Source organism: Mesocricetus auratus, unplaced genomic scaffold, assembly GCF_017639785.1.
Source record: "Mesocricetus auratus isolate SY011 unplaced genomic scaffold, BCM_Maur_2.0 Super-Scaffold_100676, whole genome shotgun sequence".
Classification (NCBI taxonomy): domain Eukaryota; kingdom Metazoa; phylum Chordata; class Mammalia; order Rodentia; family Cricetidae; genus Mesocricetus; species Mesocricetus auratus.
In genome coordinates, this window is record NW_024429266.1 from 148205290 (window position 1) to 148232786 (window position 27497).

Below are 27497 nucleotides of genomic sequence, written 5' to 3' on the forward strand. Positions count from 1 at the left end.
GATCCACTGCTTGCTGTTTGTATGGTCTGGCTCCTTCCTATCCCTATTGGGTTGCAGTTTTGGCTCTGCCAGGAAAGCAGATCCAATCTCATCAGCAGCTATGATGGTGAATTGCAATGTGTTGTGATTTTTCTAACTGGGTATTTTCTATCTGTCTGCACTCTGTAACCTGGGCTGACTTGGAATTATGTAGTTGTTTCTGAATTGGATGGAATCTTCCTTAGTCTCCTGGGTGTGGCTGTGAGCTGTGCCGGGAACTCCTTGTACGCAGAACTTTCAGAGCTGTCACATTCCTGTAATTAGCCCCAGTAAACCTACTGTGGTTTGTAACCAGCTTTTTTTTTCTATCCTGTCAGCCAGCTCCCAAATAATGACACAGAGACTTCTCATTAATTATATAACCTCGGTCTATAGATTAAGTTAGTTCCTAACTAGCTCTTATAACTTAACTCATTTATATTAATCTATATTCTATCATGTGGCATTACCTTTCTTCCATCTTGCACTTCCTGCTTCCTGTGTCTCCTGGGAGCCTAGATTCCTCCTCCTCTTCCTTTCTCTCCTGGAGATCCTGCCTATACCTCCTGCCTAGCTACTGGCCATTCAGCTCTTTTTATTACACCAATCACAGCAATACATCTTCACACAGTATACAAACATCCCACCACAGGGGTTCACTAAGTTAGACTCAGGTAGCATCTTTGGTCTGTTGTCAGTGCCCTATCTGGCCTGAGCTGATGCTTGCTCAGCTCATGTCTGTATTAGTTATTTTTCACTGTTGTTGTTGCTGCTGCTGATGTGACAAAATGGCTAGCAAAAGCAACTTAAAGAAGCAAGGGCTTGTTCTGGCTCACAGAAGAGTCTATCATGGCAGCAGGATCTTGAGGTGGCTGGCTACAGGCCACATCTGTAGTCAGGAAGCAGAGTGGTGGATGCTTGTGTTCAGCCTTTTTCCTTTTGGTACAGTTCAAGAACGTAACTCAGAATAGTCTATATAGGTCATTCTATAGACCACACACACACACACACACACACACACACACACACACACACACACATATAATCCCTTACAAAAACATCTGCTCAGATTTGTCTCCATGGTGATTCTAAACACCATCAAGGTAACAATCAACACTAACCATTATGTTTTCCCCAAACCATGCAATAGACAGCTAGTTTTTGAATTATCCCAGAAGGTCTTAGGAGAGTGATCTGTGTCATATGGTAGCTGGCTCTGGAATGATTAAAGCAGGTGATACTGGCCTAGCTTGACAGTTTATTTAAAGGGCTGGAGTGATGGTTCCAAGAGCACTTGTTGTGCTTGGGCGTTAATCCCAGCACTCAGGAGGCAGAGGCAGATGGATCTTTCTGAGTTCAAGACCAGCCTGGTTTATAGACAGAGTTCCATAACAGCCAAGGCTACACAGAGAAACCCAGTCTCATAAAACCAAAAACCAAACAAAACAAAGAGGATCTGGTTCAGTTCACAGTCACCCATGACTCTGGTTCCAGGAGGTCAATGAGTAACATTAGACATACACGGTCACATACAGGGAAAACATTCATACACATAAATCAACCTTTAAAAAGTGAAAAGAGCCAGGCGGTGGCGGCCCATGCCTTTAATCCCAGCACTCGGGAGGCAGAGGCAGGTGGATCTCTGTGAGTTCGAGGCCGGGCTGGACCGACAGCCTCCAAAACAATACAGAAAAACCCTGTCTCGTAAATACCAAAAAAAAAAAAAAAGTGGTTGGGGAGGTGAATTTGGGACTGGCTGGTCTGTGTAAATACACATGTGAAAGGGGAGTCCACTGACACTCTAGGACTCAATTATTAGGAGTCTGGTCTCAGCAATGCCCTAGGTGTGGAAACATCAGAAAATACAATGTCACAATCATCAGTCATACTGGTCACATTTATTGAATACTTATATATCAAAGACTGAACAGTGAAAAACGGCACATGAGTTGGGGGGCTTGAAGATCTAAGGGATACAGAAAAGGAAGCACTACGAAGTGCAGTCACATGGTACATGACAGCAGAAAGGCACAAATGGTGAGCACCTGCCCAGTGTTGAGGGGAAAGGCTGTGCAGAGAGCTTCCGGAAGGAAATGATGCAAGCAGAAATCAGCCAGAAGACAAGGGGAAATGTGTGCTGGGGGAGAGGTGTCTGCACACTGAGGGTACATGTGGGGCCTCTGCAGTTTTAGGGGTGGGAGAGAAGTCTAATTGGGTTTCTTAATAGAACACTTTGGGGTAATATGGGGACTGACTGGAGGTAAGGACTTACCTAGGTGGCTGTCTTAGTCTGCTGACTATAAGAGACTGGTAGCTTATGATGAAAAGCAATTTCTTTCTTGTAACTCTGGAGGCCGTGGAGTCTAGGATCAAGGTGCTAGAATGCATCATGTGGTGAGAAAGCAACAAAGGAGAAGGTAGGACACCATTCTAGAAACAACCACACTGGGGCTTAATCGCTGCTTACATACCACACTTGTCAACCTTACTGCACAAGGAAATAAATCTCCAGTGAGCACTGAGCAGGGCAGGGCGAGCCTGTGACCTCTACACTGGGGAGCGAGAGACACTGGAAAAGCTGAGGCAGAAAGATCTTAAGTTTGAGGCCAGCCTGGACCACACAGTGAGAGTCTTTCTAAAGAAAATCTAGCCCCAAAAGTTGGTGACTACTGGAGTTTTCACTTAAGTTTTCCCATCTTTTTATTTTTTTCTTAATTTAAGTTAGAAACAAGCTTAGTTTGCCCATTTTGCTAAAATGAAAGTCAGATCCACAGAAAAGATAGGAGGTGTGTGTGTGTGTTCATGTGCCTCTGTAATAATTCAGAATGAAACTACAATATACTGTTTTTTACTGATTTAAAAAACAAAGAAATTATTAAAGGTGACTGGTTTTCTAGTCCTAACAGTCAATAGAAAACAGAGCTTACAAACAGAACTTGGCAGAGGCTGTATGTATGGCAAGAGCTGGCAGTACAAAGCCTCCGCACAAGGTGGCCTCCAGTAGTCACCTGAAGCTGCCCACACTTTACACGCTGAGAACCTGGCCAGTGAGAGGAAGCAGGTAGTCTTCCTTGTTGATATATTCACACTTTACTTCCCAAGATTTATAAGGATATATTGGAGTATAGTAGTTTTTTGTTTTAAAGCAGTGTCTTGCAATGCAGCTCAGGCTGTCCACGATCTTGTGATCCTCCTGCCTCAGCCTCTTGTGTACTGTATGCTCTTTTATTTCTTTTGTTTTGTTTTGAGCAAGGGTTTCTCTGTGTAGTCCTGGCACTAGCTCTGTCGACCAGGCTGGCCTCGAACAGAGATCTACTTGCCTCTGCCTCCCAAGCACTGGGATTAAAGGAGTGCACAATCACTACTGGGCTATATATAGCCAATCCATATATATATATATGATTTCTTATGCAGCTGAAAGAAAACAAAACAAATAGTGGGAGAGAAAATTAAGCCAGGTGCACAGTTAAAGGTGTTTAGTTTTCTAGTCCTAACAGTCAATAGAAAACAAAACTTACAAACAGAACTTGGCAGAACTAGGCTGTCACTGGCCCAATTCACTGCTTTAGAAATCTTCACATTACCATTCTAGGAGGGAGAAGCCATTCAAAGTAGTTACATTTTGAAAAAAACAAAGATAATTTGTGACTCTATCAACATATTGCCAGGGGAAAAAAACCCATCAGTAAGTCAAAGCTAGAAGTAGGCGCTTAGGATCCTCGGGAGCTCAGCCTGTCTGCTGCCTGTGTGAAAACTTATCCTTTTTGTTTTCTATGCTTTTTGTTAGTTCATTTGCTTGTTAAAAACAGCCAAGGCCTAGCAGTGGTGGTACACACCTTTGATCCCAGCACTCAGGAGGCAGAGGCAGGTGGATCTCTGTGAGTTCGAGGCCAACCTGGTCTACAGAGTGAATCCCAGGATAACCAACACCACACAGAGAAACCCTGTCTCAAAAAATAAAACAAACAAAAATAAATAAAAAACCAAGCAGCCAAATTTGAAGCTTCGAGCTCCACCGAGCCAAGTGTCCTAGCCACAGACCCACAGCTGAGTCTGCCTTGTGCCCTCTGCCTCGGGGCAAAGCTTCTTATGTCACGTCTGCTGCGCGGCCTGTGTCCGAGAACGTGCGGAGGGTGTCGGGTATTGAAAACACAGAGACTCGTTCAATGATATAAAGAGAACTTTAAACAGGCTCCAAAAAGGTTCAAGAAAACCTCCTAAGAAAAGCTCCCACCAGAGAAGCTTCTGCTCTCTCCTCTCCCCTGGCTGGTTCTGCTCTGACACCAGAGGTGGATGTGTGTGGGTTTTTGAAGGTGCGGTTAGTCTCTGGACAAGGTCGAGGTCAGGGCGGTTTCCGTGGGAAGGCCTTTCCCAGGAACTTATTGTATCGTTTTTAGTAAACATGTTTTTACTAAACATTGTCTTACAGCTGCCTACTCCCAGGCAGAAGGGGAAGTGGGTCTCTGCTCAAGGTCTGGTGTTCCCACAATTAACCAAGTATTGCTTAGCTTAGCCCATGGCAATCCCGATAGCCATAAAGGTTGGTTACAGATGATTTAAGGTTGGGGTATCTCCGATGACGGGCAACCTGTGGGGAAGACCCCTCCCACCTAAAACAGGGGTTCAAGGTCCCCCAAAGACGGGAAAGGGAGGGTGACCCTACTTGACCTAAGCCAGGAGTGCCTCATTTGAAAATAAAAAGGGGTGAATTGTGGGAACACCAGACCTTGAGCAGAGACCCACTTCCCCTTCTGCCTGGGAGTAGGCAGCTGTAAGACAATGTTTAGTAAAAACATGTTTACTAAAAACGATACAATAAGTTCCTGGGAAAGGCCTTCCCACGGAAACCGCCCTGACCTCGACCTTGTCCAGAGACTAACCGCACCTTCAAAAACCCACACACATCCACCTCTGGTGTCAGAGCAGAACCAGCCAGGGGAGAGGAGAGAGCAGAAGCTTCTCTGGTGGGAGCTTTTCTTAGGAGGTTTTCTTGAACCTTTTTGGAGCCTGTTTAAAGTTCTCTTTATATCATTGAACGAGTCTCTGTGTTTTCAATACCCGACACCCTCCGCACGTTCTCGGACACAGGCCGCGCAGCAGACGTGACATTCTTAGTTCTTTTTTCCAGAAGCTGCTGAGATTTAGACTTCCAGTCATTCAGTCCAGCTGTTTTTTGTTTTTTGTTTTCTTTAATAGAATCCTGCTTTAAAACAAAACAAACACAAAGAAGCAAGTACTTGGAAAAACACAGAAATTCAGAAAAAAAGAGAATGTAGTTTCAGGTGAGGTTTTCGAGTCCACTTTAAATAGGAGCATTTTATTTGAACAGATACATAAAAATGATTCCAATTTAAAACATATTAAAAACATACATCAACCGCAAAAGCACTTACTCTGACTGGAGGGAATGAGAGTGGCAATTTTAAATAGCAATGAACACAAGGCACCAACATATACAAACCATGACACGCACACATCTCATTCTTGACAAATACGTTGTTTTCACACGAGCGCATTGTTCCCAGCTCCTCCTGTGCATTCATCACGAAATCTGTTTGCGTGTGTGACTCAAAGGCACTCAGTTCAGAGGTTACAAAGTCCTGAGCTCAAGTAGGAAATAAGATTCCCAACTAAATTTTGAACATAAATCCCAACAACTAGAGAACAGGAAATGTTTGAAAATGTGGCATTGTATATAAATAATTCATAACAGAGAACACAGTGTCAGACAAGACCACACATAAGGCAAAGGAGCACCCTCAGAATCAAACCGATTTCTCTTATTCAAGTTTACTTCAAGTCCTAAAGCCGCTTGTTGTTGTCAATTAAAATTATAGGAAAGTTAAAGCTTAAAAAATAGGAAAAATGCTTAAATTTAGATAAAAAAACAAAAACAGATCAAACCAAGCAAGGTGCTAAGCTTAGTCTCCCAAACCATGAAAAGGATCTGATGGTAAAAGAGGCAGAGATGGAGAGGTCTCAGACTAAACAGAAGACTCAACGAGCGACTGAAAAAAAAAAATCGATGGACAGCTTTAAAGGCACCAACTGAAAGAGCGTTTATAATTGGCCATTCAAACTATGCCCTTAGCATTCTCTTAACAAAATAGGAACAACTTTACAGATGAAAAAGTGAAGTTCACTAACACTAGGTAGAATCAAAATTCAAGCTCAAAATTAAATCTATATTTTGTTGCAAAGAACTGAGAAATTTACCTACAGCAATTTTCTACTGATACTAAGTTAAAGCAAGAGTTGATATCCTTTTAACATACATGGTTTGACAGACACTTTTTCATATGTGCATAGAAACATATTGAGGATGAGGACATCTCCTGCAGCGTCCATAAAGTTAATAAGGCCCATCCCTGTTAGTCACCTTGGATGTGAGCGCAGGAGGCCAGTACTTTAAACTGGCCTCTACAGTTTTCAAAGTGCTCCTCTTCCCACTGACGAGTGCCTCAGTTTCCTGGGGTTTCTGGGTGACGATGACTTTCAGTTCTTTTTTCTGGTGATATGTACAAGAAGTTACAGCAGATATACAAAGGGAAGACCAGAAGCCTGCTGTCCAAGTTCATCACCACTTGTTCCTACAAGACAGATTGGCAGGTCTAATGACAACTAGACAGAAACATTTTATAACATATATGTCAAGCTGTTGAGTAAAATGAAGGAAAGAGAACAGTGTGGATGCAGCACTCACCACAGCTGTTAACTATAGACTCCAGCCCACTGATGAGTGGGTGAGCTTGTGACCTGAACGGTCCTCATTGTTTACCCCTAGCTCACAGGACGGCACTGAGAACTAAAGCTTCAGACAGGGTCAGCTACTCAGCAGGGGCAGCTATTTCCTTTTCTAAGATTCTCTATCACGTTCTTGCATATTTTATGAGCATATAGTAAACAGAGGCTGACACAGCTCAGAGGCAGAGCACATGCTAGTGTCTCTAAGCTCGCCTCTACCTTGAGTCCAGCGTGCACAAGGCTCCAGTTTAAATTCTCAACCCCTGAAACAACCAACAGCCAAGTCCCCTGTGCACACCAAACTGCTGCTCACTTGGTTTCACTTTTTAAGACTGGTACAGCAGATCACTGGAGTAAGGTAGTAAGTCACTGCTGTCATCACCAAGTACAGTTGCTGCCCTTATCTAAATCCCCCACTGTGCCTAGAACAGAGTACATAGCATATCATGCAAAAGCATTTTGAGTTCAGCACATGAAACCTCCCCAAGACAGATGGTGAGAGTCACAAGGGAAACACTGATACTTTGGCTCTCTCTGGACTTCACAGATCTGTCCTAGGACCAGACAGCAACTAAATCCTTAAAGAAGCAACACTGAAATAACATTCTACACCTAACCCTAGGGACATCCCATACACTGCAGGTACTGGTCATGTTATTCTATACATTTTGGAGATGCTGTAAACACTGTTGAAATAGAGCCTGGGCCAGGCGTTGGTGGCGCACGCCTTTAATCCCAGCACTCGGGAGGCAGAGACAGGCGGATCTTTGTGAGTTCGAGACCAGCCTGGTCTATAAGAGCTAGTACCAGGACAGCCTCCAAAGCCACAGAGAAACCCTGTCTCGAAAAACCAAAAAAAAAAAAAAAAAAAAAAAAAAAGAAAGAAAGAAAGAAAGAAAGAAAGAAATAGAGCCTGGAACACCAACTTTCATGAAGATCAACTTAGGGACCAAAGAAGGCTTAAAGAGCACTTTTGGGGGGGGGTTGAGACAGGGTTTCTCTGTGTAGCTCTGGCTGTCCTGGAAAGTAATCTGTAGACCAGGCTGGTCTCCAACTCACAGAGATCCATCCACCTGTCTCTGCCTCCCAAGTGCTGGGATTTAAGGCGTGTGCTACCACTGCTAAGGGTACAACTTTTGTATGCGGGGTGGTGGTTAAGAGCATACATTTAGGTAAGTGTGTAGAAATTTTATTAAAATATGGAAGGTGGTATTCAGTAAAATCTCAGAGAGTAAAATGAGGACATTGTCTTACTGGCAGATGGGAAAACAGTGTTGCCCAAAGGAATGTCAGCACACATCTGAGCCACCTTGCCTTGAGCAAAACCTGTCCCTTCAACCTGAATATAGGTTTACTAAATTTTTCCATCACATTTACCAAACTTGATGATAATCTTTGAAGCCATGCACACTGACGATGAAAAAAAAAACACAACTGTGCACTGACAAAAAAACAAACTAACAAAAACAAAGGCTCTGATAAAAATCACACATCAGGGGTCTAAGTCAAAGAGCTAACTCCAGGGAAAAGAGAAGGCTGAAGTGGATACTGACTGAAGCCAAATGGACACATCAATTTTTGGGTAAGCAATATTAATTCCTGGTCTCCAATCCGTAACACACTGATGGCTTCCAGCATCCTCAAACCTTTGAACTCCACCCTGTATGTCTCCATTGAAACACCAGCAGGTTGAAGTGCCCCCTACTGGGTTCACTCTGGAAGTGAAGCTGTAGAGGCCTTGCAAAGGCAGCAGCACACACCATAGATCCTTCTATACTGGGACCTGCTTCCAGACAAAGGAACCCACACTGTCTGCATTTTGACTGATAGCCCACCTACCCTCCACTGGAAGCTTCAGGAGAGAAGCAGCTTTAAGTCTCACTAAGCCCGGACAGCAGGGCTTAGTGAGACACGGACACAAACAGATTTATAATGAAACCAAATCTATGCCCTCCAATTCATCAGTTTACCCAGGAAGTCACATAGTAAACAAAAATCCGATTACACCAGTGATCAAATGAAAATTAAAGCCAAAACAATATGTACTCTCTTTCTTTTTTGTAAATATCTATTTATCCCATGTCTGTGTGTGCCTGACTGTATGCACATGCATACAGTGCCCTCAGGAGTCAGAATAGGACACTTGATCCTTGGAACTAGAGTTGCAGACAGTTGTGAGCTGACAAATGTGGGTGATGGGAACTGGACCTACGTCCTCTGCAAGAGTCACCTCTCCAGGTCCTGCACTCACTTTCCACATCTAGTAAGAGATTGGAAGGAATGCAATACTCTGCTGGATGTGCTCTCTCTGCTGCTCAGAGGGCTGCAGGATGGCCACTAGAAAATGCATGGGCTGCCAGGAGTTGTGGCATACACTTGCAATACCAGTAATTAGAAGGCCGAGAGCCGGGCGTTGGTGGCGCACGCCTTTAATCCCAGCACTCGGGAGGCAGAGGCAGGCAGATCTCTGTGAGTTTGAGGCCAGGCTGGACCGACAGCCTCCATAACAATACAGAGAAACCCTGTCTCATAAAAAACCAAAAAAAAAACAAAAAACAAAAAACAAAAAAACCCAAAAACATTAAGAGACAACTTTTATCCAATAAGGATGAATGATCTAAATAATAGTATTTTCTATTTCTTCCAGTGCAAATACCTGTAACACATGGGAAACACATAAGTAACTAACCAAAAGCCTTCAGTCTTCACCTGCAGTCCATAACACCAGATCGATCAGTACTGAATTCTCCCTACTTCCTTTCAGTTCTAAAGTGACCAGCACTTGTCCCTATCTCATTCACCTGAGCGCAAAAGCAGCCCCTCACTATCACAAATTATGCAGTGGACTTTTCCGCATTTGAGGAAATCACAGGGATCTGCACATGCAGAGTGCAACAGATAAGCCTCGCACTGGGAAAACCACCTTCATGATAATGGTACCTCCCTTGCCAGGTTAAGTATTCACCTGAGGATTCTTATGCTCACTTTTTCAGCACAAATATTCCCTGAGCTGCCAGTCATCACATACACCTTCAACTTTGAAGCTTGGAGGGGGGTGGGAGGTTGGGGGCTTCTCCCTCAGCACTGTGCCATAGTGCTTCTAATAGGAGGCTACATTAACACAGGCTCAAGTGGATAGAACTCACTATGCAGCAGGCACAAAGACATTAGGCAAATAAAATGGGTAGGTATGATTAACTTGGCCTGCAGTCTTTTAGTTTTCTGGCTGCTTTTTACAAAGATAGAAAGTAAGGTCAGACATTGTTCATTTGGTTCCAGGATCAACAGGGAATTTCAGTGCAGGAAGACAGGGATTCGAAGGACCGACCGCATCCCACATCTGTTGAAAAGGACATTCCCACATTCTACCCGCCATGCCTGCATCTATTTCTTCTTCTGGGATCTGCAACAGCACTCAGCACCCTCTCGCATAGGCCAGGCCCTCTGCCATGAGCTGTGCCCTCCCACACCTGCAGCAGAGGTGCAAGTGCACACTGTGAGACTGTGGTGGCAGGTTCCCTAGGGCACGTGAGGGCACAGCTACTGATTCTCCACATTCCCTCAGTGCTGGCTCCCCCATTGGAGGTAGGAAGGGCTCTAAGTCCTTTGCTAAAACAGGACACGGTTTCCAATGTGGTAGGCTTTTTAAAAGAAACAAATCTCCTCACCATTTAGCACTCTAATTTTTGTATCTGAAAACAATTTACTTTCTCATCCTAACATTTCAAAATGAATACATACATTTGGATGTATGACATGACAAATGAGATGCTATGGAGAGTATTATGGATGTCTACCCTCTTCCTTCCTACTCAGGAGCACTAGAGTGTCGTCAGGCATCTTCAGGATGTCTGCAGTGACAGTGGGAATAAACGACCCAGGTACAGGGTGGAGCAAGCACTATGCAGCTTTGTGTGATGATACCCAAAGTCATTGTCCCTACTGTCAACTCTCCCTTTCCCTCAGATGACTTCTTTCTTTCCTTCCCCTCCCCCCCTTCCCTCAGACAGGGTTTCTCTGTATAACAGCTTTGGCTGTCCTGGAATTCCATCTATAGACTAGAATGGCCTTGAACTCACGGAGAGCCACCTGCCTCTGCCTCCTGAGTGCTTGGATTAAAGGTGTGAGCCACTACCACATGACCAGATGATCTTTTTGTTTCTGTGGTCCCATTCTGTTTCAAAGCATAGAGTAGTTCTCTTCTGAAATTCTGAAAACCCTGAGACCAGAGTGTCAGACTGTACTTTTCCAGATTTTAGAACATCTTAAGTCTATACACAGATCCGTATGTGTATTTCATACATACATTCATGCAAACAGACTCAAGGTAATTTTATGCACCTGTGGTGCTGAAAATTCTTCTGATTTTAATACAGCATTTTGGGTTTCATGTTTTTGATCCAGGATACCAGATCTGCAGTGCTGGAATCAATGGAGTTCTGCAGAAGTGATCAGGATATTTTCACTTACTTTGAAAAAAATTCAATACGTTTTCACATCAAAACATTGTCATTAAGCTGGGCGTTGGTGGCGCATGCCTTTAATCCCAGCACTCTAGAGGCAGAGGTACATGGATCTCTGTGAGTTCGAGGCCAGCCTGGTCTACAGAGCGAGTTCCAGGACAGGCTCCAAAACAATACAGAGAAACCCTGTCTCGAAAAACCAAAACAAACAACCTTGTCATTTTAAGGTCATCTTCTTACCGTGCGGCAAAGCGACAAGCACACGAGTACTCTCACCTGGTCTTTTTCAAGTGTCAGTATCTGGTAGCCAGTTGCTCTACTGCATATAAGTTTTCCACTACTGTCAAAAGAAGCCAATCGCAATCTAGAATGAAAAAAAAATACAATTCTTAAAGTGAAGACTAATATAAACAAAGCCTTCCTTACTCTACTTTTTCCCCTTCTATATTCCCTGGAAGTCTTTTTCCAGGGGGTGGGGGACAGGGTTGAGACAGGGTTTATCTGTGTAGCTTTGGAGCCTGTCCTGGCACTCGCTCTGTAGACCAGGCTGGTCTCTAACTCACAGAGATCTATCTGCCTTTCCCTCCCAAGTGCTAGGGTTAAAGGCGAGCACCGCCACTGCCCAGTTGGAAGTCTTATAGAAATAAGTGCTGTGGACTGAGTCCAGGCCCAGGGCCCTGTGTATGCTAGGCAAACATGCTACCACAGATACAGCTCCAACCATTGTTTTTTAGGAACAGGTCTTATTATGTAGCTCAGCCTGGCCTTGAACCATGATCTTCCTGCATCTACCTCCTGAGTGATGAGATTACAAGAGTGTGCCTCATATAAGGTGAGTCCTATATAAAGGAATTTAAAGTCTTTTCAAAATGTAAACTCTACTCCATTCAGATTTCTAATTTGTGTTATTCTATTATATAAAAGTAACTCCAAAGTGGAGAGACATACACCACAGGAAGTTTACTATTTGATTTCTTTGCGATGGCACCACCACACTCATTCTCAGAGCATGCCACCTTCTCCAGCTGACACCATCCCTGGTAAGCAGGGAATCTTCATATTTCTTCCCCCAGAACTGGTACCCAGCTCACTTTCTGTCCCCATAAACTTTTCTATTTTAGGCATGAGTGGAATCGGGATTGCTGTTCTTTTGTGACACACTTAACTCATTTCACAGGGTCTTTGTCGGGTTTTCCTTCTTAAGGATGACTCATGTTCTGCTATGTGTACATCACCACCCATGTTTATCAAGTTATCTGTCAAGCTTCTACTGTCCAGCTCCCATGAGCAATGCTGCTGCAAGCCTAAGAGTATAAATAGCTAAGCCCTTGCTTCCAACTCTTTTGGGATGTACTCAGAAGCAGAATTGTTGGGCCATAAAGCACTAGTTTATGCTTTTGCAAATGTCCTATTTTGTGCTATGGCAGCACCACTTTGTACAATGTTATCAGCAGGGGACAAGAATCTGGTTATTCTATAGCCATGTCCATCCTTGTTATTGCTTTGGATAAAAGATGTGCAGCAGCATTTTATTGTGGTTGTTATTTCACTTTTCCCAATGACTACAATGTTAAGTATCTTCTTTGGAGAATTAGTGTGTGTGTTTGTGAGAATATATGTATGTATATGTACATACACAGAGGCTTGATGCCAATCTGGGGTGCCTTCCTCTAGACCTTGGCGCTTACCCATTTGGCTAAGCAGGCTGGACAGCAGGCCCCCATGCTTGCCTGGCAGCACTGTATTGACTGAGTCACCTCCCCAGCCTTTTGGAGGAATTTTGGGCGAATTCTTTGCTGCTTTGTTTTTCTGGGTCTGCAGGAGTAAATCAGAGCCATGTACATTCCATGGCTGCTCTGCCACAGCCTTGGCCACTTTTAATCTGCATGCTTTCAATCATAAAAATTTATTTTATTTTATGTGTATGAGTTGCCCAGCTATAGTAAAAATGTGCACTGTGTACATACCTGGTGCCTACAAATGTCAAGAGGGTGTTGGGTACTCTGGAACTGAAGTTATGGATGGTTGTGAGCTACCATGTGGGGCTGTGAACTAACCTGGGTCCTCTGCAAGACAACTACCCATGGAGCCATCTTTCCACCTGCCCCATCCTTTTTAGCTGGGACTATGTAATTAGTCTCAAACTTGGCTAAAACTACAAATCTTTGCCCCCCTCCCTGGCAGTTTTCAGTTGTAGTTTTTGGTCTGCTGTGTACTCTGAATGCTAATCCCATCAAGGATATGGTCTGCTTGCAGATGTTCTCTCCCCTTCTGCAGCTGCCTTTTCCCTGTATTCACTGACACACGCTTACAATTTAGATAAAGACTTTTGAGCCTGTGCATCATATCAAAGAAGGCTACACCAAACCAAATGTCATCAAGCCTTTGCCCCATGTCATCTCCCAACTACGTCAACAACTTTAGATCTTACATAAAATCCCTTTGAGGTTCTGTTTTGCAATGGTCTCATTACATAGCTCTGGCTGTCTTGGAACTCACATATATAGATAGGAATAGTCTCAGACTCACAAACCTCTGCCTGCCCCTGTCTCCCAAGTGCTAGGTTTAAAGACATCACCACCATGCTTGGCCCCTTTGAGTTGATTCTTGAAAATAGATAGCATCACTCAACTACTTGCTCCTGCCAGTCCACAGCACCATCTCCAGGAAATGAATGCCAGTTTACTTCTAGGAAGAGGTGGACACAGCATGCCCGGCAGGTGCTTTCCAAGAGCATCTGACTTACTCTAGTTTGCACATTTTATTTGCTAGGGATGTAACACGGTGACAGTTTCAAGTCCTGAATCAAGTTGTTCATCATTCCTACTCTAGCTGCTTATCCTGACACTCAAGACCTTCTTTTCTTGTCTACTGAGATGTGTTCAAAGAAATGAAGTTTTCTCAGCTCCCATACACTGTGTCTTACCCAAATCCTACATTGGTGATCAAGATTTCATTTCATTTCATTCTTTTTGTTTGCTTGCTTTTTGTTTTTTTGAGACAGGTTTTCTCTGTGTAACAGTCCTAGCTGACCTGGGTCTCACTCTGTAGACCAGGCTGGCCTCTAACTCACTGAGATCTACCGGCCTCTGCCTCCTATGTGCTGGGATTAAAGGTGTGCGCCACCACTGCCCAATTCATTATATTTCTTACCCTTCCCGGTGGTGTAGGAAGTAGGGGTGTCATCCTACCTAAATGCTATGCTCCTTCGAGGCTGTAAGCTGACAGATCCACTACATGGCTGATTCAGTGTGTTGCGTTTGAAAATGATGTACCGATTGGTATAAGTCACAAGGAGGTCAAAGCCAAAATTAAAACCTGTCCACCGCCAGCAGTACTAAGAGAAACAAAAGATTCATTTCAGATCATCACATTAGTAAGTCAGACATTAAAAAAAGGGTTTTTTTTTTGTATTGTTTTGTTTTTCCCCTTCACTTCAAGTATGTGCAAGGGAAAGCACTTCTTGCCAGTGCTTCTCCCATATGGTTCTGCTCCAAACACAGCCCTGGCCTTGAGACACCCTCTATAGCCAGACTCCCAAGCTTTATCCTCCACTTCCCTTCACACTGCAGTGCTGTCCCAGGGAACCAGCCCTGCCACTGCAGTTCTGAATAAGAACAGCTTGGGTACCTGGCATCTGTATACAAGGCTCAGAAGTTCTCTAAAATGTTTCAACCAATCACCAGACACATGAAGGCCACTCCAGATACCATCTCCACAGCTACCAGTTAATCAGAGGGGAGTAAGGCAGTGTGGGAAAGGCAGGCACACCCTGGGTTACACAGTAAACTCAGTATTCACTGATGTGTACTGAGCATCTGTTATATACCAGGCTCAACTCCAGGGAGTGAGGCACAGTGGTCAGTAAGCTTCTGCCCCAGTAGAATTTATAGCATGCTCTTGAGTGTTCACATGGCAGACAGAGGGATGGGTATATGTGTGACAGAAGAAAAGAGGTCAGGAGAGTGACACAGAGAACAGGAAACTCACAACTAGGGAGCCTGGTGAACAATGTGTACAGGAGCCCAGGGAGATTTGGGGAGGAGACTGGGCCAAGGAGCAGACTGGGGATCTGGCTGGGGAGGGTAAGTCCAAAGCTCTGCAGGTAAAAACATGCTTGGCCTATCTGAGAGACAGTGAGAAGAGCTGTACGGCTAGGTCAGGGCAGTCAGGGACAGGAATTGGAGATGGATTCACAGAGGCAGTCTAGTTCCTGGTAAGGGAGAGTATAGTAGACTAAGAGAAGATTCTATGAAAGGAAGCAACATGATCTAGTTTACACTTTCACACTATTTTTGCTGTTGTGTGTGAGACATGATGCAAAAAAAAAAAAAAATAAGAGTGAGTTTGGGAACAGTCTGTAAACTTTTATGTTGTATTTGGAAATGATATACTGTGAGGATCCTCCAGTAGCCCAGGTAGGATAGATGGTGACCTGGGCTGAGCATTTTAAGGACTGACTCTTGAGGGATTTCTCATGGATACCAAGAGTGGAAGGAAAGAATTAGGCCTCCATATAAATGCCGTTTGGAGCATACATGGCAGATGAACAGAGGCGCTGTGACCAGGTAGGGAATTCTGGGGAAAACCGAGGGATGCTCTATGTGAGATGCTCTAGGTATCTGAGAAAGATGCCTAGTGGGAGTCAAGAGGCATTTATGCAGACAGGCTGTAATGTCAAGGGAATAAATGAGAGAGCATGGGACTGAGCATAGACAGGGATAAGAACTGAACCTCAGTTCCAGCAGTATTGCTAAGGAAGTGAAGAGTCTAGGAGACTTTAGAAGGTCAACTGAAGAGCAGCGTGGATGATTCAGCATGGGAGTTGAGGACTGCAGACTTCTCCGTGTTAAAAAACATGGACTCTATGTCAGCAGTTAGTGGGGCAAACACTTTTAAACCCAGCACTTGGGAGGCAGAGGCAGGTGGATCTCTCAGTTAGAGGTCAGCCTGGTCTACAGAGCGAGTCCCGGGACAGCCAGGGTTACACAGAGAAACCCTGTCTTGGAAAACAAAAACAAACAAACAAAAAGATGGAATCAAGATGGTGGACAAGGACAGGACAGACAGCTCAGCACAGTGGCAGACCCAGAAGGCAGGCAGATTGCTGGAATGCAGGTTTACAGACTCCACAATGAAAGGCATGGTACCATGTAAGTGTCAGATGAACAGTATGACCCTCATAAGGTGAGAAGTCACTCCAGACAGGGAGGACATGTTCACTGCAGAAAAGTAGGCAGCTTACTCTGTAGCACCACAGACCTGGGTGATGTTCATGGTTATAACACTAAGGAAGACCCACTGGGAAAGATGCTTGTCTCTGGCCTTGTTCTGGCTGGTTTTACATCAACTTGACATAAGCTAGAGTCATTTGAGAAGGAACCTCAGCTGAGAAAATACCCATACCAAATGGGGCTGTAGGGCATTTTCTTGATTAATGATCAGTGTGGGAGGTGTCCTTATGGGTGGTGCCATCCCTGGGATGGTGGTCCTGGATGGTATAAGACAGCAGGTTGAACAAGCCATGAAAAGCAAGTCAGTAAGCAGCAGCCTCCATGACCTCTGCAGTAGCTCCTGCCTCCAGGTTCCTGTCCTAACTTCCTTCAGTGATGGGACTATAATCTACAACAACAACAATAGACCCTTTCCTCCCCATGTTGCTTTCAGTCATGTGTTTATCCCAGCAATAGAAACCCTAACTAAGATAGACCTCTAAAGGACTTTCAGCCTGATTTAAGTGCTCATTGAGAGTCTATAGGAATTGGAACTTGTTGAGTCTCACAGCTTCAAATGGGGAAAATAAAAAGTAGATGAATATAAACAAGGGAATGGTTTTAAGGTGGAGCAAAATATAAGTCAAGTAAAAAAGTAGGGGGTGACAAAAACGGTGACAGGAAAAAGGACTAACTGTACATCTCAGTGGGGGTAAAAACAATGTTCAAGTCCTAGAACAGAGAGCTAGAAAGAGAAAGGAAAAGTCGAAGTTGCAATGGATACTTGAAATGGAGATTTTGAAGGTGATGTCATCAGTGCGAGTGAATGCCTTGGTAGAACACTAGATCACTGGGCAAAGAAGGTCAGGATACAGATGTTGATACTGTCCAGCCTGTGACCAAGAGCGCCGTGGAGGAGACTGAGTTCTGAGGGTGACAGTGACAGGACAGCTAGCAGGTGATCTTGCACCCAATGCATCTGCTTTGAAGGAGCTGCAGTCACTGAGGGATGAAGCTACAAGACGAGGAGTGAAGAAGACAACCCCTTCTCTGTCATGCCTCAGCCCTGCAGGCAAGCATGAAACAACCTCTGAAGCGTGAAGCAGAGATAAATTTGGGGAAAAAAGAACCAGGTGAAAACTAGGCTGGAACCTGAAGGTTGAAAAGATGAAGCTGGGCTACATAATCAATGGCTCACAGATAGATTTTAAAACATCAGAGCGCAGGCTCTTCAGAGTTAGCAGCAAACATTCCTTCTGTTGCTCCCACATCTGCAAGTCCTATATAAGCAGCAAAGGCACGGACGACTTGAGTTAGGGTAACTGTCAAACAGAACCTCACTAAGACTACATAACACCTCCCACACAATTAGTCTCAACTTCTCTCCTGCAGAGGGACCTTTTCAAGCTTCCCGTTTAGACTCTGAATCCAAGTTTCATGGCTTCAAGTGAGACTGAGCATGGTGGCTGTAACCCTGGTTCAGGACATCAAGCTGCAGAAAAGAGCAAATAAGGTGTTCTCAAGCCATGACATTCTAGTGATCAGGAGCTCCAGACATCTGCTTTCTTACACTTAAACTACTTTCAAAGAACATGGATTTATTTATTCTTGAGGTAGTATGAGTGCCATGGCGAACACACTTTAAAATATCGTATTAGGAAAAGTTGCAAACACGTGAAAGTAAAGCAAAGAGTGTAAGAGAGTTTCCTCGGCAAGCTGAGAACATACGGACCACAGCCACACTTACTTCGCCATCTTTGGCAAGCTTCCTACCACACCTCATGCTGTTTCCCTCAAGTTCTTCTTTATTGATTTCTTGAGGCCTAAAATGATACAAGAGTCATGAGTACTTGAGGCCTAAAATGATACAAGAGTCATGAGTACTCATAGAAAATGGGCAACTAGTAATTGAAAAGAAAGAACTGAGTTTAAAAGGACAGAAAATTGCTGGGCAGTAGCAGCACATGCCTTTAATCCCAGCACTCAGAGGCAGAGGCAAGAGGATCTCTGTGAGTTCAAAGCCAGCCTGGACCACAGAGTGAGTTCCAGGACATTTTCATAGGCCTCTTTTGTAAAGCTATAACCCAAAGGCTTTAATTCACATAATGCAAATACCTTCAAAACCTATTTATTAATCATAATTTGACATCATACCACAATATGAAAATGAGCTTTATCTGTACATAAATACAAAAAGCATACCTTCTAAAAGTGTCAGTTTAAATAACATCGAAGTATGTGAATGGATGTGTTTAAAAAGTCATGGCAATCATGTGAGGTAAAAACAGCCTATGCACACATGACATCATGTCTGCTGCATGCCTGACAGTAGCAGTACTTGAGGCAGCACTGACTGCAGCGCCAGGCTGACACTGTCAGTTGCAGCTTTCAGTTTGCTGGGGCTCTGCCTGGAAGACGTCTCTTAAGTCCCATGGTTCATGCTCACAGGCCTTCTCAAAATCGTCCAGTAGTTTTCAGCTTTTCCCTCCAGTCCTCTTTCCTACCTGTTTTGCTGGACACCCATTCCTAAGTAGCTCCACTAAAAATACAATGAAAATTCATAGCAAGGTTTACTATTTGTTCTGGGTTGGGGACTCTGTGGTAGAGCACTCAATCTAGTACATGCCAGGCCCTAGGCTCAGCCTCCCACACTGCAAAACCAGTAACATAACACAGCATACTTACCCCACTTCACTGTCTTGTTCAGCCCGGAGCATGGCCAGCCACTGCTGCTTATAAACTGAGGACAGCCATTCTAAAGTATGAACATCAATTAACAAGTAGTTGGTGAAACTTATTTCTAAACTTGTATTTAAAACAGCAACTTACAAAGCAGGCATCTTGCTTTATAAACACACAGGAACCATGTGACTCTGCTCTCTACATGGTAAAGGGCACTGAGCTCACAGACTTAAGAGTGACCTCCTTTCCAGAAGAGAAAACAGGCTCTGCTGGCACTTCGTTTCCTCCTGTGGCATACTGACTCCATCATGAACATCATTCCTAAGAGTGTTTTCAGATTTTATTTTATTATTATTATTTTGGTTGAGACAGGTTTCTCAGTGTAGGTGTGGCTGTCCTGGAATTTGTTCTGTAGGCCAGGCTGGCTTTGAACTTTACAGAGATCTGTCTGCCTCTGCCTTCTGAGTGTTGGGCTTAAAGGCATGCACCACCACCACCTGGTTATTATTAGTTTTTAATAAAGTTATGTATTGGGGAACTTAACTATGGCTTCTTCATCTATTAAGTTATATATGTAATAACATTTCATTATGGCGGGGAAAGCTATCTGTCCAGTTGTGGAGTGCTCTGCAGCAGGAGTGTCCAGGGCAATGGTGTGGAACAAAGAAGGTTTCACTGGCTTTGAACCTTACTTAGTGGAAGGGCAACTGTGTGTAACCAATCACCATCTACATGAAATCTAAGATTGCCAGGAGCTGATGAAAGACAGGAGAGCTTCCACAGGCCAGCAGAAAAGAGAGGGCTGCAGAGACAGGGGCTGTGAAAAGGGAATGTGGCAATGAATGGCAGGTGAGATAAAAGTCTGAAAACTTCTGATGCAGAGCAATTCTGCTAAACAAAGTCCATGGCACTTCCATGGGGGGATAAGTGCATAATGTTCTGCAAAGGTAAATGTTCCCGAGCCAAGGTCAAATGATGAGAAGGTAGGAATCATATAAAAAAACTGACTGGTCAGGAAGGAAGAAGGTGAATCAAGCATCCAAATCCTATGATGTAGAGGAAGAATTAGGGGTCAGGACTGTGACTGCCATAACCTTCTGGCCCTAGGTCACCAGGATGAAATATTAGGTTCTTTTTAGTACAACTAAATACATGCAGAGAGGAGACAGATGATTTTGAGATTTTGTTGGTCCCGACTCCAGAAAAAAAATATAGCAAGGTTTGAGAGTCATGGTGATAAGAAGGGATGAGAGAAGAGGAACATGCTACAGAATAAGACATTTGATGAGATGACCTTGATAAATCTGATCTCATGAAATAACGAACCTCAACTCAACCTAAAGTGAAAACCCCCCCTCCTGCTGAGGATGGCACCTAGGGCTGTGTGCACGGCACTCAAGAGCTCTGCCGACCGTATCTCTAGTCCTCAGTTTCCTTCTGAGAGCATATGCCAGCCAAGGAGCAACATGGCATTTTCTGCCTCTTCACAACAGGGTGACATTTAATTTTAACTTTGTATTTGTTTATATTTATAAGATAGAATAAAATTTGTTCATATCATTTCACACCAGGAAGAAAAACCCTGAAATCTAGTCATAAATCTATTTAATTTTTTAACAAATAAAATGCTTCAGACTCCAGATGTTTATACAATTTGCCTTTCAGACAAAAAACTTGTCCACTTGTACCAGACACTCCTAAGTACATCATATCAAACTGTTTTCTAAACTTAACAATCCATAAAGATGAGGCTGGAGAGAGGGCTGTGTAAGAGTACTTGCTACTCTTCCAGAGGACCCAAGTTTGGTTCCCCACCCACATCAGACAACCCACAGCCAACCATCTGTAACTTCAGTTCTAAAGAATCCAAAGCCTGCACCTGTACTCAAATGCACACATACAAGACACAAACCTATACATAATTAGAATAAATCTCTACAGAGCCTTAACGAAGGCTCTGTCATAGCTTTGGCATCTAATTTACATCACTGCCTGGTGTTGAGTACACACTAAAACTACTATAGGCTTAGTATCCTGCTTTTCTTCTCTCCTTTTTGCTGTAGTTTGCTTCAAAACCAGGGTCTTGAACATGCTAGGCAAATGCCCTAGTGTGCTTATACACTACTAAATGCAACTTGTTACAAATACAACAGACTTTTTGTTACAAATACAACAGACTTATAAAAATAAATACTTGTTTACTTGATTCAACATGTTTAAGAATTCAAAATAAGAAAAACCAGAAACTAAGCAAATATAAGGGCAACTAATAGAAAGAGCAGTGATACATTTTAAATACATCAAAAGTAATTTGTCAGGCTATTATCCAAAACAGTGCGCTGATTAACCATCTGAGAAATGCCCAGAGCCAAGAGTGTGGTTGCAGGCTTCTAATAGCAGCACTAGTAGAAGTCAGGAATCAAATGCTTCAGGCTAGGGCTGAAGCTACAGTTTACTGCTAGGGCCTAGCATGCAGTACAAAGCCCTGAGCTTGATCTTCAGTAGAGAAATTAATCAAAACACTACTGTAAAATGCTTCTTAGTCACTTAAATATTGTGGCAGGTACTTAGTAATGAAATATGACATGAGAAAGCAGTATGAAATGTGAGCACAGGAACATTATTTACATGCTCATCTCTGTGGGCATAAAGATACATACCTTATAGGATCAAGGACGACTTCCTGGTTTCTTTACTGTTCGTTCCTATGCAAGTATGAAATGCTACAATCAGAAAAACATGACTTCAAATCACAAACATATCAGATTTCCTTACCTGAAGGTACCAGAGAATCCTGCTCAATGATCCTTGCAGAAGCCAGATCACTGATAATGTACTGTAGCCTTAAATGTCTGAACACGGGCGCAAACGGTTTTCCCTGTTCAGTTTCAAGGAAAGTCGTCCCTTCAAAGTCTATTAAGAAAGTTTTAATTAAACAGCATTCTTGTCAAATGTGCTGTTTTACTAAATGTTTCTATGGACACACACACAGAGCCTGCTTGAATGCAAGTAAGCTATTTTCAAGGATTTCAACAGTCTTACAAACTTAGGTTGTGAGAAACCTTAGAGTAACTCTGAAAAATCTCTCAAATTAATTTTGGTAGTAATTATGTCCTTGTGCTGTCCTTCTATTTTTGTGGTTGACTTTACAAGGCAGCATGGTAGGAGAGGTGTACTCAAGGAAGTTCTCTCTCTCTCTCTCTCTCTCTCTCTCTCTCTCTCTCTCTCTCTCTCTCTCTCTCTCTCTCTCTCTCTCTCTCTCTCTCTCTCTCTCTCCCCCTCCCCTTCCCAAGGAACCCAGAAGGACCTGTGAGGATACAACATGCTGTAGTAAGTTGCCTGATGTGGGCTGGGAATGAACTTACACACTCTTAACAACTATTGAGCTGTGCCTCTAGCCCCAGGAAGGGCTGCTTACACACTGAGCAGTGCACATCCCACATCTCCTCTGCATCTACTTCCAGTTAGTGATGCACAGCAGCGGCCATAGGCCCCATCAGGAACACTGCCTGAGAGATGGGTTGGGGCATAGCTTTTAATCTGGTCATCAAACAAGTATAATTCCCAAGATGAATTGGTGACAACAGGAGAACGGTAGCTCTGGGGTCAGAACATGGCAACAGCTCAGGAGTCTTTCCTCATTCAGCACTCAGTTTCCTGCTGTGAATAGAGGCTGAAGTAGGAAATTGCTCTAAAGCCAAGTCTGTAAGTGAAAGCCAAGGCCTGATTTTAAGAAGTGTCATTAGCCGGGCAGTGGTGGTGCACACCTTTAGTCCCAGTGCTCGGGAGGCAGAGGCAGGTGAATCTCTGTGAGTTCAAGGCCAGGCTGGTCTACAAAGCTAGTTCCAGGACAGCGAGGGCTGTTACACAAATAATTTTTTTAAAAAGCATCATTAAAAGAAAAAAAAAAAAGGGTGTGTATGAGATTCTCAGTATACCTTTTTTCCACTTTGAGAACCAGACATCTGTTTCTGTCAAAAGCTGCTTTAAAGACCCATTCCAGGAAGGCACCAGCTGAAGGAACATCCACTAGTTAGAAAAAAATAATAAAAGAATTATAAGGCTTCAACACTTTACCATTATATTTTCAAACAGTCCTATTTAAAAAAATTTTCTTTGAGATGGGGTCTCATGTAGCCCAGATTGGCCTTAAAATTAATATGTAGCTGAGGATAACTTTAAACACCTGTAGAGTGCTAGAATTACAGGCCTGTGTCACTATCCTCAGTTTAAGTCAGTGGTTCTCAACCTGTGGGTCACAACCCCTATTCCAAACCTCTAGCTCCAAAAATATTTACACTATGACACACAACAGCAAAATTATAGTTATGAAGCTTCAATGAAAACAATTTTATGGTTGGGGGTCACCACAACATGATGAACTGTAGGGAGGTTGGGAGTCACTAGTTTAAGAGGTGCTGGGAACTGAACCCAAGGCTTTGAACGTGCTAGGCAAACACTCTACCAACTGAGCTACATTGTCAGCCCAAGATAATAGCTAAAATTTCCATTTTACAAGAAACTGCAAGAAGTCTATTAAAGCTTTCAAGTTATCATGGCACGAGATGGAGCTCCAATAATAAAAACTCAGTGCATATAATAGTTGCAAGCACATCTTACTGGATCAAGCACCTTCAGCTTTAACATATATAGCACATCGATAATTCTGTACCAACATAGTCTAATTACTAACAAATCAGTAACACTAAATATGATGCAAGATCATAAGACTGCAGAAGTGAACACAGGAAGAGGAATTTCTGACTCTGTGATGTTGACACAGACACAAACAGTGAAGAGTTTAGATGTTCAGTCTCCAACTGTCATGTAGGAGCTGAATACATCACCTAATTTCTCTGGGTTTAAACTTCTTCATTTGCAACCAGAGTGTTATGGAGTGTTTCCCTTCAGGCCACTAAGGGAATATGTATTGAGTGTTTACAAGCATGGCGCTGGCAGAATGAGCACCCATCACTCCTGCTATCGGAGAAGCTACACTGGCAGAACAATTGCCAGTGCAGCTCACGGGTAAAAGTGTGACCTCCCAAACACACTGTTTCAAATGCTAAGTTTCCCTGAAGAAAACTAGCAGCCTTAGTCTCATCGCCACAGAAATGCTGTGACTTTGTGAAGTGCACACTACATTCTGCACAGGGACAATGGACCATATATGACACAGTGGGGCAAGAGCAGTGGCCTCTGCCTCAAGCATGCCTGCCTGAGTACAGATGCCAACCCTTGCCAACCATCAGAGTAAGCTGATTTTTTTTCAATTGTGAAACAAAATTAGACCTAAAACCGTCAAAAGGATGAAAAAGAAGCTGGCTAGGTGCACCTAAATGTAATCACAGCACAAAAGAGACTGAGGCAGAAGGATTGGCAGAAGTGTGGGATGCAGAATGAGGTCCTGCTTCCAGGAAAATAAAGCAAACCCAAGTCACTGTTGTGGTTTGGAAGAGAACAGCCCCCACAGGCTCATTTATTTGAATGCTTGGTCTTCAGTTGGTGAAATTGTTTGAGAAGGATTAGGAGGTGGCCTTTTCAAAGTGTCAATGGGGGTGGGCTCTGAGGTTTTAAGAGTCCACCAGAGGCCCAATCTTTCTCTCAGCCTTCATCTTGCTGATAATGACAAAAACTCTCAGCTACTTCTCCAGCACCATGCCTGCTTGTCTGCCTGCCTGCCTGCTGCCATGCTCCTGCCATGACAACCATGGACTAACTCTCTAAAACTGTAAGCAGCCCCCAATTAAATGCTCTCCTTTCTAAGAGTTGCCTTCATCATGGTGTCTCTTCACAGCAATAGAACAGTGACTAAGACAGTCTGAACCCCTATCTAAATAAAGACTTAGGGCATAGGGCCACCTGCTTGAGATGGCCAGATGGACTGACTGAGGGTTTGCACCTGTGGTGATAGAGAAACGCACCAAGGATCACTTGCTTTCACTTCAGGAGAGAAATGAACAAATTACAGGAGTCACACAACACTTAATGATGCAAGTGTCTTGGGTTAAGTGATGTGGCCGCTATCGGCTAAATAAGCATTCTAAGTACATCTAAGAAGGGTGAGGCTGAGCTGTGGTGCTCAGTAGGTTAGGTATTTTCAGTTTATGATGATGGATTTACCAAGACACAACCCACTGTAAACCAAGCAGCACGTGTAGTTCCTCTGCCTAATTGGGCACCTGTTTACAGCTTTTCAGTCTGGGAGCAAAGCGAAGTAATATTCCTGTATATACACACCAATACCTTTTTAAGAGCTGTATATACATCCATCTCCACTTGCATCACAAATAAGTTAGATGAACCAATCAGCTGTTTCATGACGTTTATACTGGAAAAGACAAAACAAAGGAGTGAGCCTATCTTCACATACAGCTAAAAGACTGGAGAACTTCTAAAATTTTATTTGTGTGTGTGTGATATGTGTGAGTGCAGGCACACATGTGCCTTAGTGTGCAAGTGGAGGTTGGAGGACAACTTTCAGGACTTGGTTCTCTCTTTCTACCACAGGTTCAGGGTAGAGTTCAGGTCATGAGGCCTGTGTAGCAACTGATATTACCTGCTGAGCTATCTTATTGGCCCTAAAAACTTTTGATTCTCTGTCAAATAAAATATGGGATAAAAATGACAGCAATTTTATCATAAGACAGAGCACCTTCACTAGCACTCCATCTCATATGAGTCTCTGAACTTTGACACTGGCTTGTGAAGGATCTGCAGAGTCTGAATTTATTCACGGACACTGGAAAAGCACTGAAGAATCTGAGTAAACACACCCCCACCTCGTCTTCCTCTCTTACATATTTCTATGCAAAAATAAAAAACAAAACAGAGGCCAGGCGTTGGTGGCACACACCTTTAATCCCAGCACTGGGGAAGCAAAGGCAGGCGGATCTCTGTGAGTTCGAGGCCAGCCTGGTCTACAGAGCGAGTTCCAGGACAGCCTCCAAAAACAATACAGAGAAACTCTGCCTCGAAAAACCAAAACAACAACAACAATAAAAACCAGATTTAAAGTTCACTAAAACAGCTGCATCTTCAGAGTAATCTTTTTTCTTTTCCTGAAGCAGGAAATTGCTATATAGACCAGGCTGTTCTCAAACTTGCCATCCTCTTGTCTCAGTCTTCTCAGTGCTAAGATTATCAGCATGCTACCAATACACTAGCACATAGTAATCAAAGTAACTTTAACATCTATGCTTAAAAGAAAGAACTTTTAGTCAGAAAATACATTTAAGTCAGGCATGGTAACTCATGCCTATAATTCCAGCAGAGGCAAGCAGATCTCTGTGAATTCAAGGCTAGCCTGATGAACACAGTGAGTTCTAGAACAGCTGGGGCTACACAGTGAGACCGTGTCCCAAAAACAAACAACTTTTATTGCTCTCAGAGTAAGATGAAGAGGTACAGTAGTTTAAATTTAGAATGGAAATGTGGTCATTGGCTGCTCACTCTATTTCTTTTTCTCTCCCTTTCCTTTAACCAGAAAAGTTTGCAAGTTTTTAAGATGACTCCTCTATGATACCTTCTTTTTAACAAAGTTCAGTGAGATCTCTAACATCTCTCCTACCTCAGAAGCCATGACACACTAAAACCTTTGTTGTGTTCTTTTTCATCAAAATGCTTCTAATCTCAGCTTCCATAGGCAGAGCCAGGTGGATCTGTGAGTTCAAGGCCCGACTGATCTACATAGTGAGGTCCAGGGCAGCCAGAGCTATATAGTGAGACCCTGTTTCAAAAATAAAAACAAAACCCCCCAAAACAAAAACAAAAAAACAAATAACAACAACAAAAAAAACTTCACACTTATGACAGTTATACCCTAGAACCTTCAAAAATATCATTTCCATCCATATTTTTTCAGTCTCACTGATAGAGGAACCCTCTGACAGTGTAAAACACAGCACAATCAAACTGCAATATTCACACCCCTCAGTGGTGTATCATTAATATTCTAGGGACATCAAGAAGAGAGGAAGAGTGAATGATAAGTAGATACAGTTCAAAGGGCCAAGCTAACTATGAGTATAATTTCATCAGGTTCAGTAAATATTGTTTTTAATTTTATTCTGTGTGTGTGTGTGTGTGTGTGTGTGTGTGTGTGAGAGAGAGAGAGAGAGAGAGAGAGAGAGAGAGAGAGAGAGAGAGAGAGAGAGAGAGAGAGAGAGAACACACAGGTCATGTCATGTATGTGGAAGTCATAGGACAAGTCTTAGGGACTGGTCCTTGAGGATCTGGGGACAGAATTCAGGTCAACAGGCTTTTTAAAAATTATTTATAAGTATCCCCATCCTCTGAGTCATCTATTGTTCCATGAAAATTTTAAAATAGGATCTGGAGAGGTGGCTCAGTAGTTAAGAGTGCTTACTGCTTCTTA

At 43.3% G+C, this 27497-nt stretch overlaps 1 protein-coding gene and 1 non-coding gene across 3 annotated transcripts in view; both read right to left on the minus strand.

Annotated features, from left to right (window-relative positions):
* Nucleotides 1-5314: 5314 nt before the first annotated feature.
* The window catches only part of Gmcl1 (germ cell-less 1, spermatogenesis associated), a 37605-nt gene continuing 15422 nt past the window's right edge, over nt 5315-27497 (minus strand). The window contains exons 7-14 of one of the 2 annotated variants that reach the window (XM_005071111.4): nt 25367-25451; nt 23059-23149; nt 21896-22033; nt 19124-19193; nt 18186-18261; nt 14417-14562; nt 11502-11589; nt 5315-6608 (exon numbers count right to left, since the gene is read on the minus strand). In XM_005071111.4, the coding sequence (XP_005071168.1) occupies nt 6480-6608; nt 11502-11589; nt 14417-14562; nt 18186-18261; nt 19124-19193; nt 21896-22033; nt 23059-23149; nt 25367-25451 (823 nt within the window). In that variant the 3' untranslated portion in view covers nt 5315-6479. The remainder of the gene's footprint in view (nt 6609-11501; nt 11590-14416; nt 14563-18185; nt 18262-19123; nt 19194-21895; nt 22034-23058; nt 23150-25366; nt 25452-27497) is intronic. The other variant, XM_013114240.3, reaches the window with a different exon arrangement.
* On the minus strand, nt 9565-9723 carry LOC121137375. Its single transcript, XR_005874626.1, has one exon. It is a non-coding gene; the product is annotated as a U1 spliceosomal RNA (small nuclear RNA).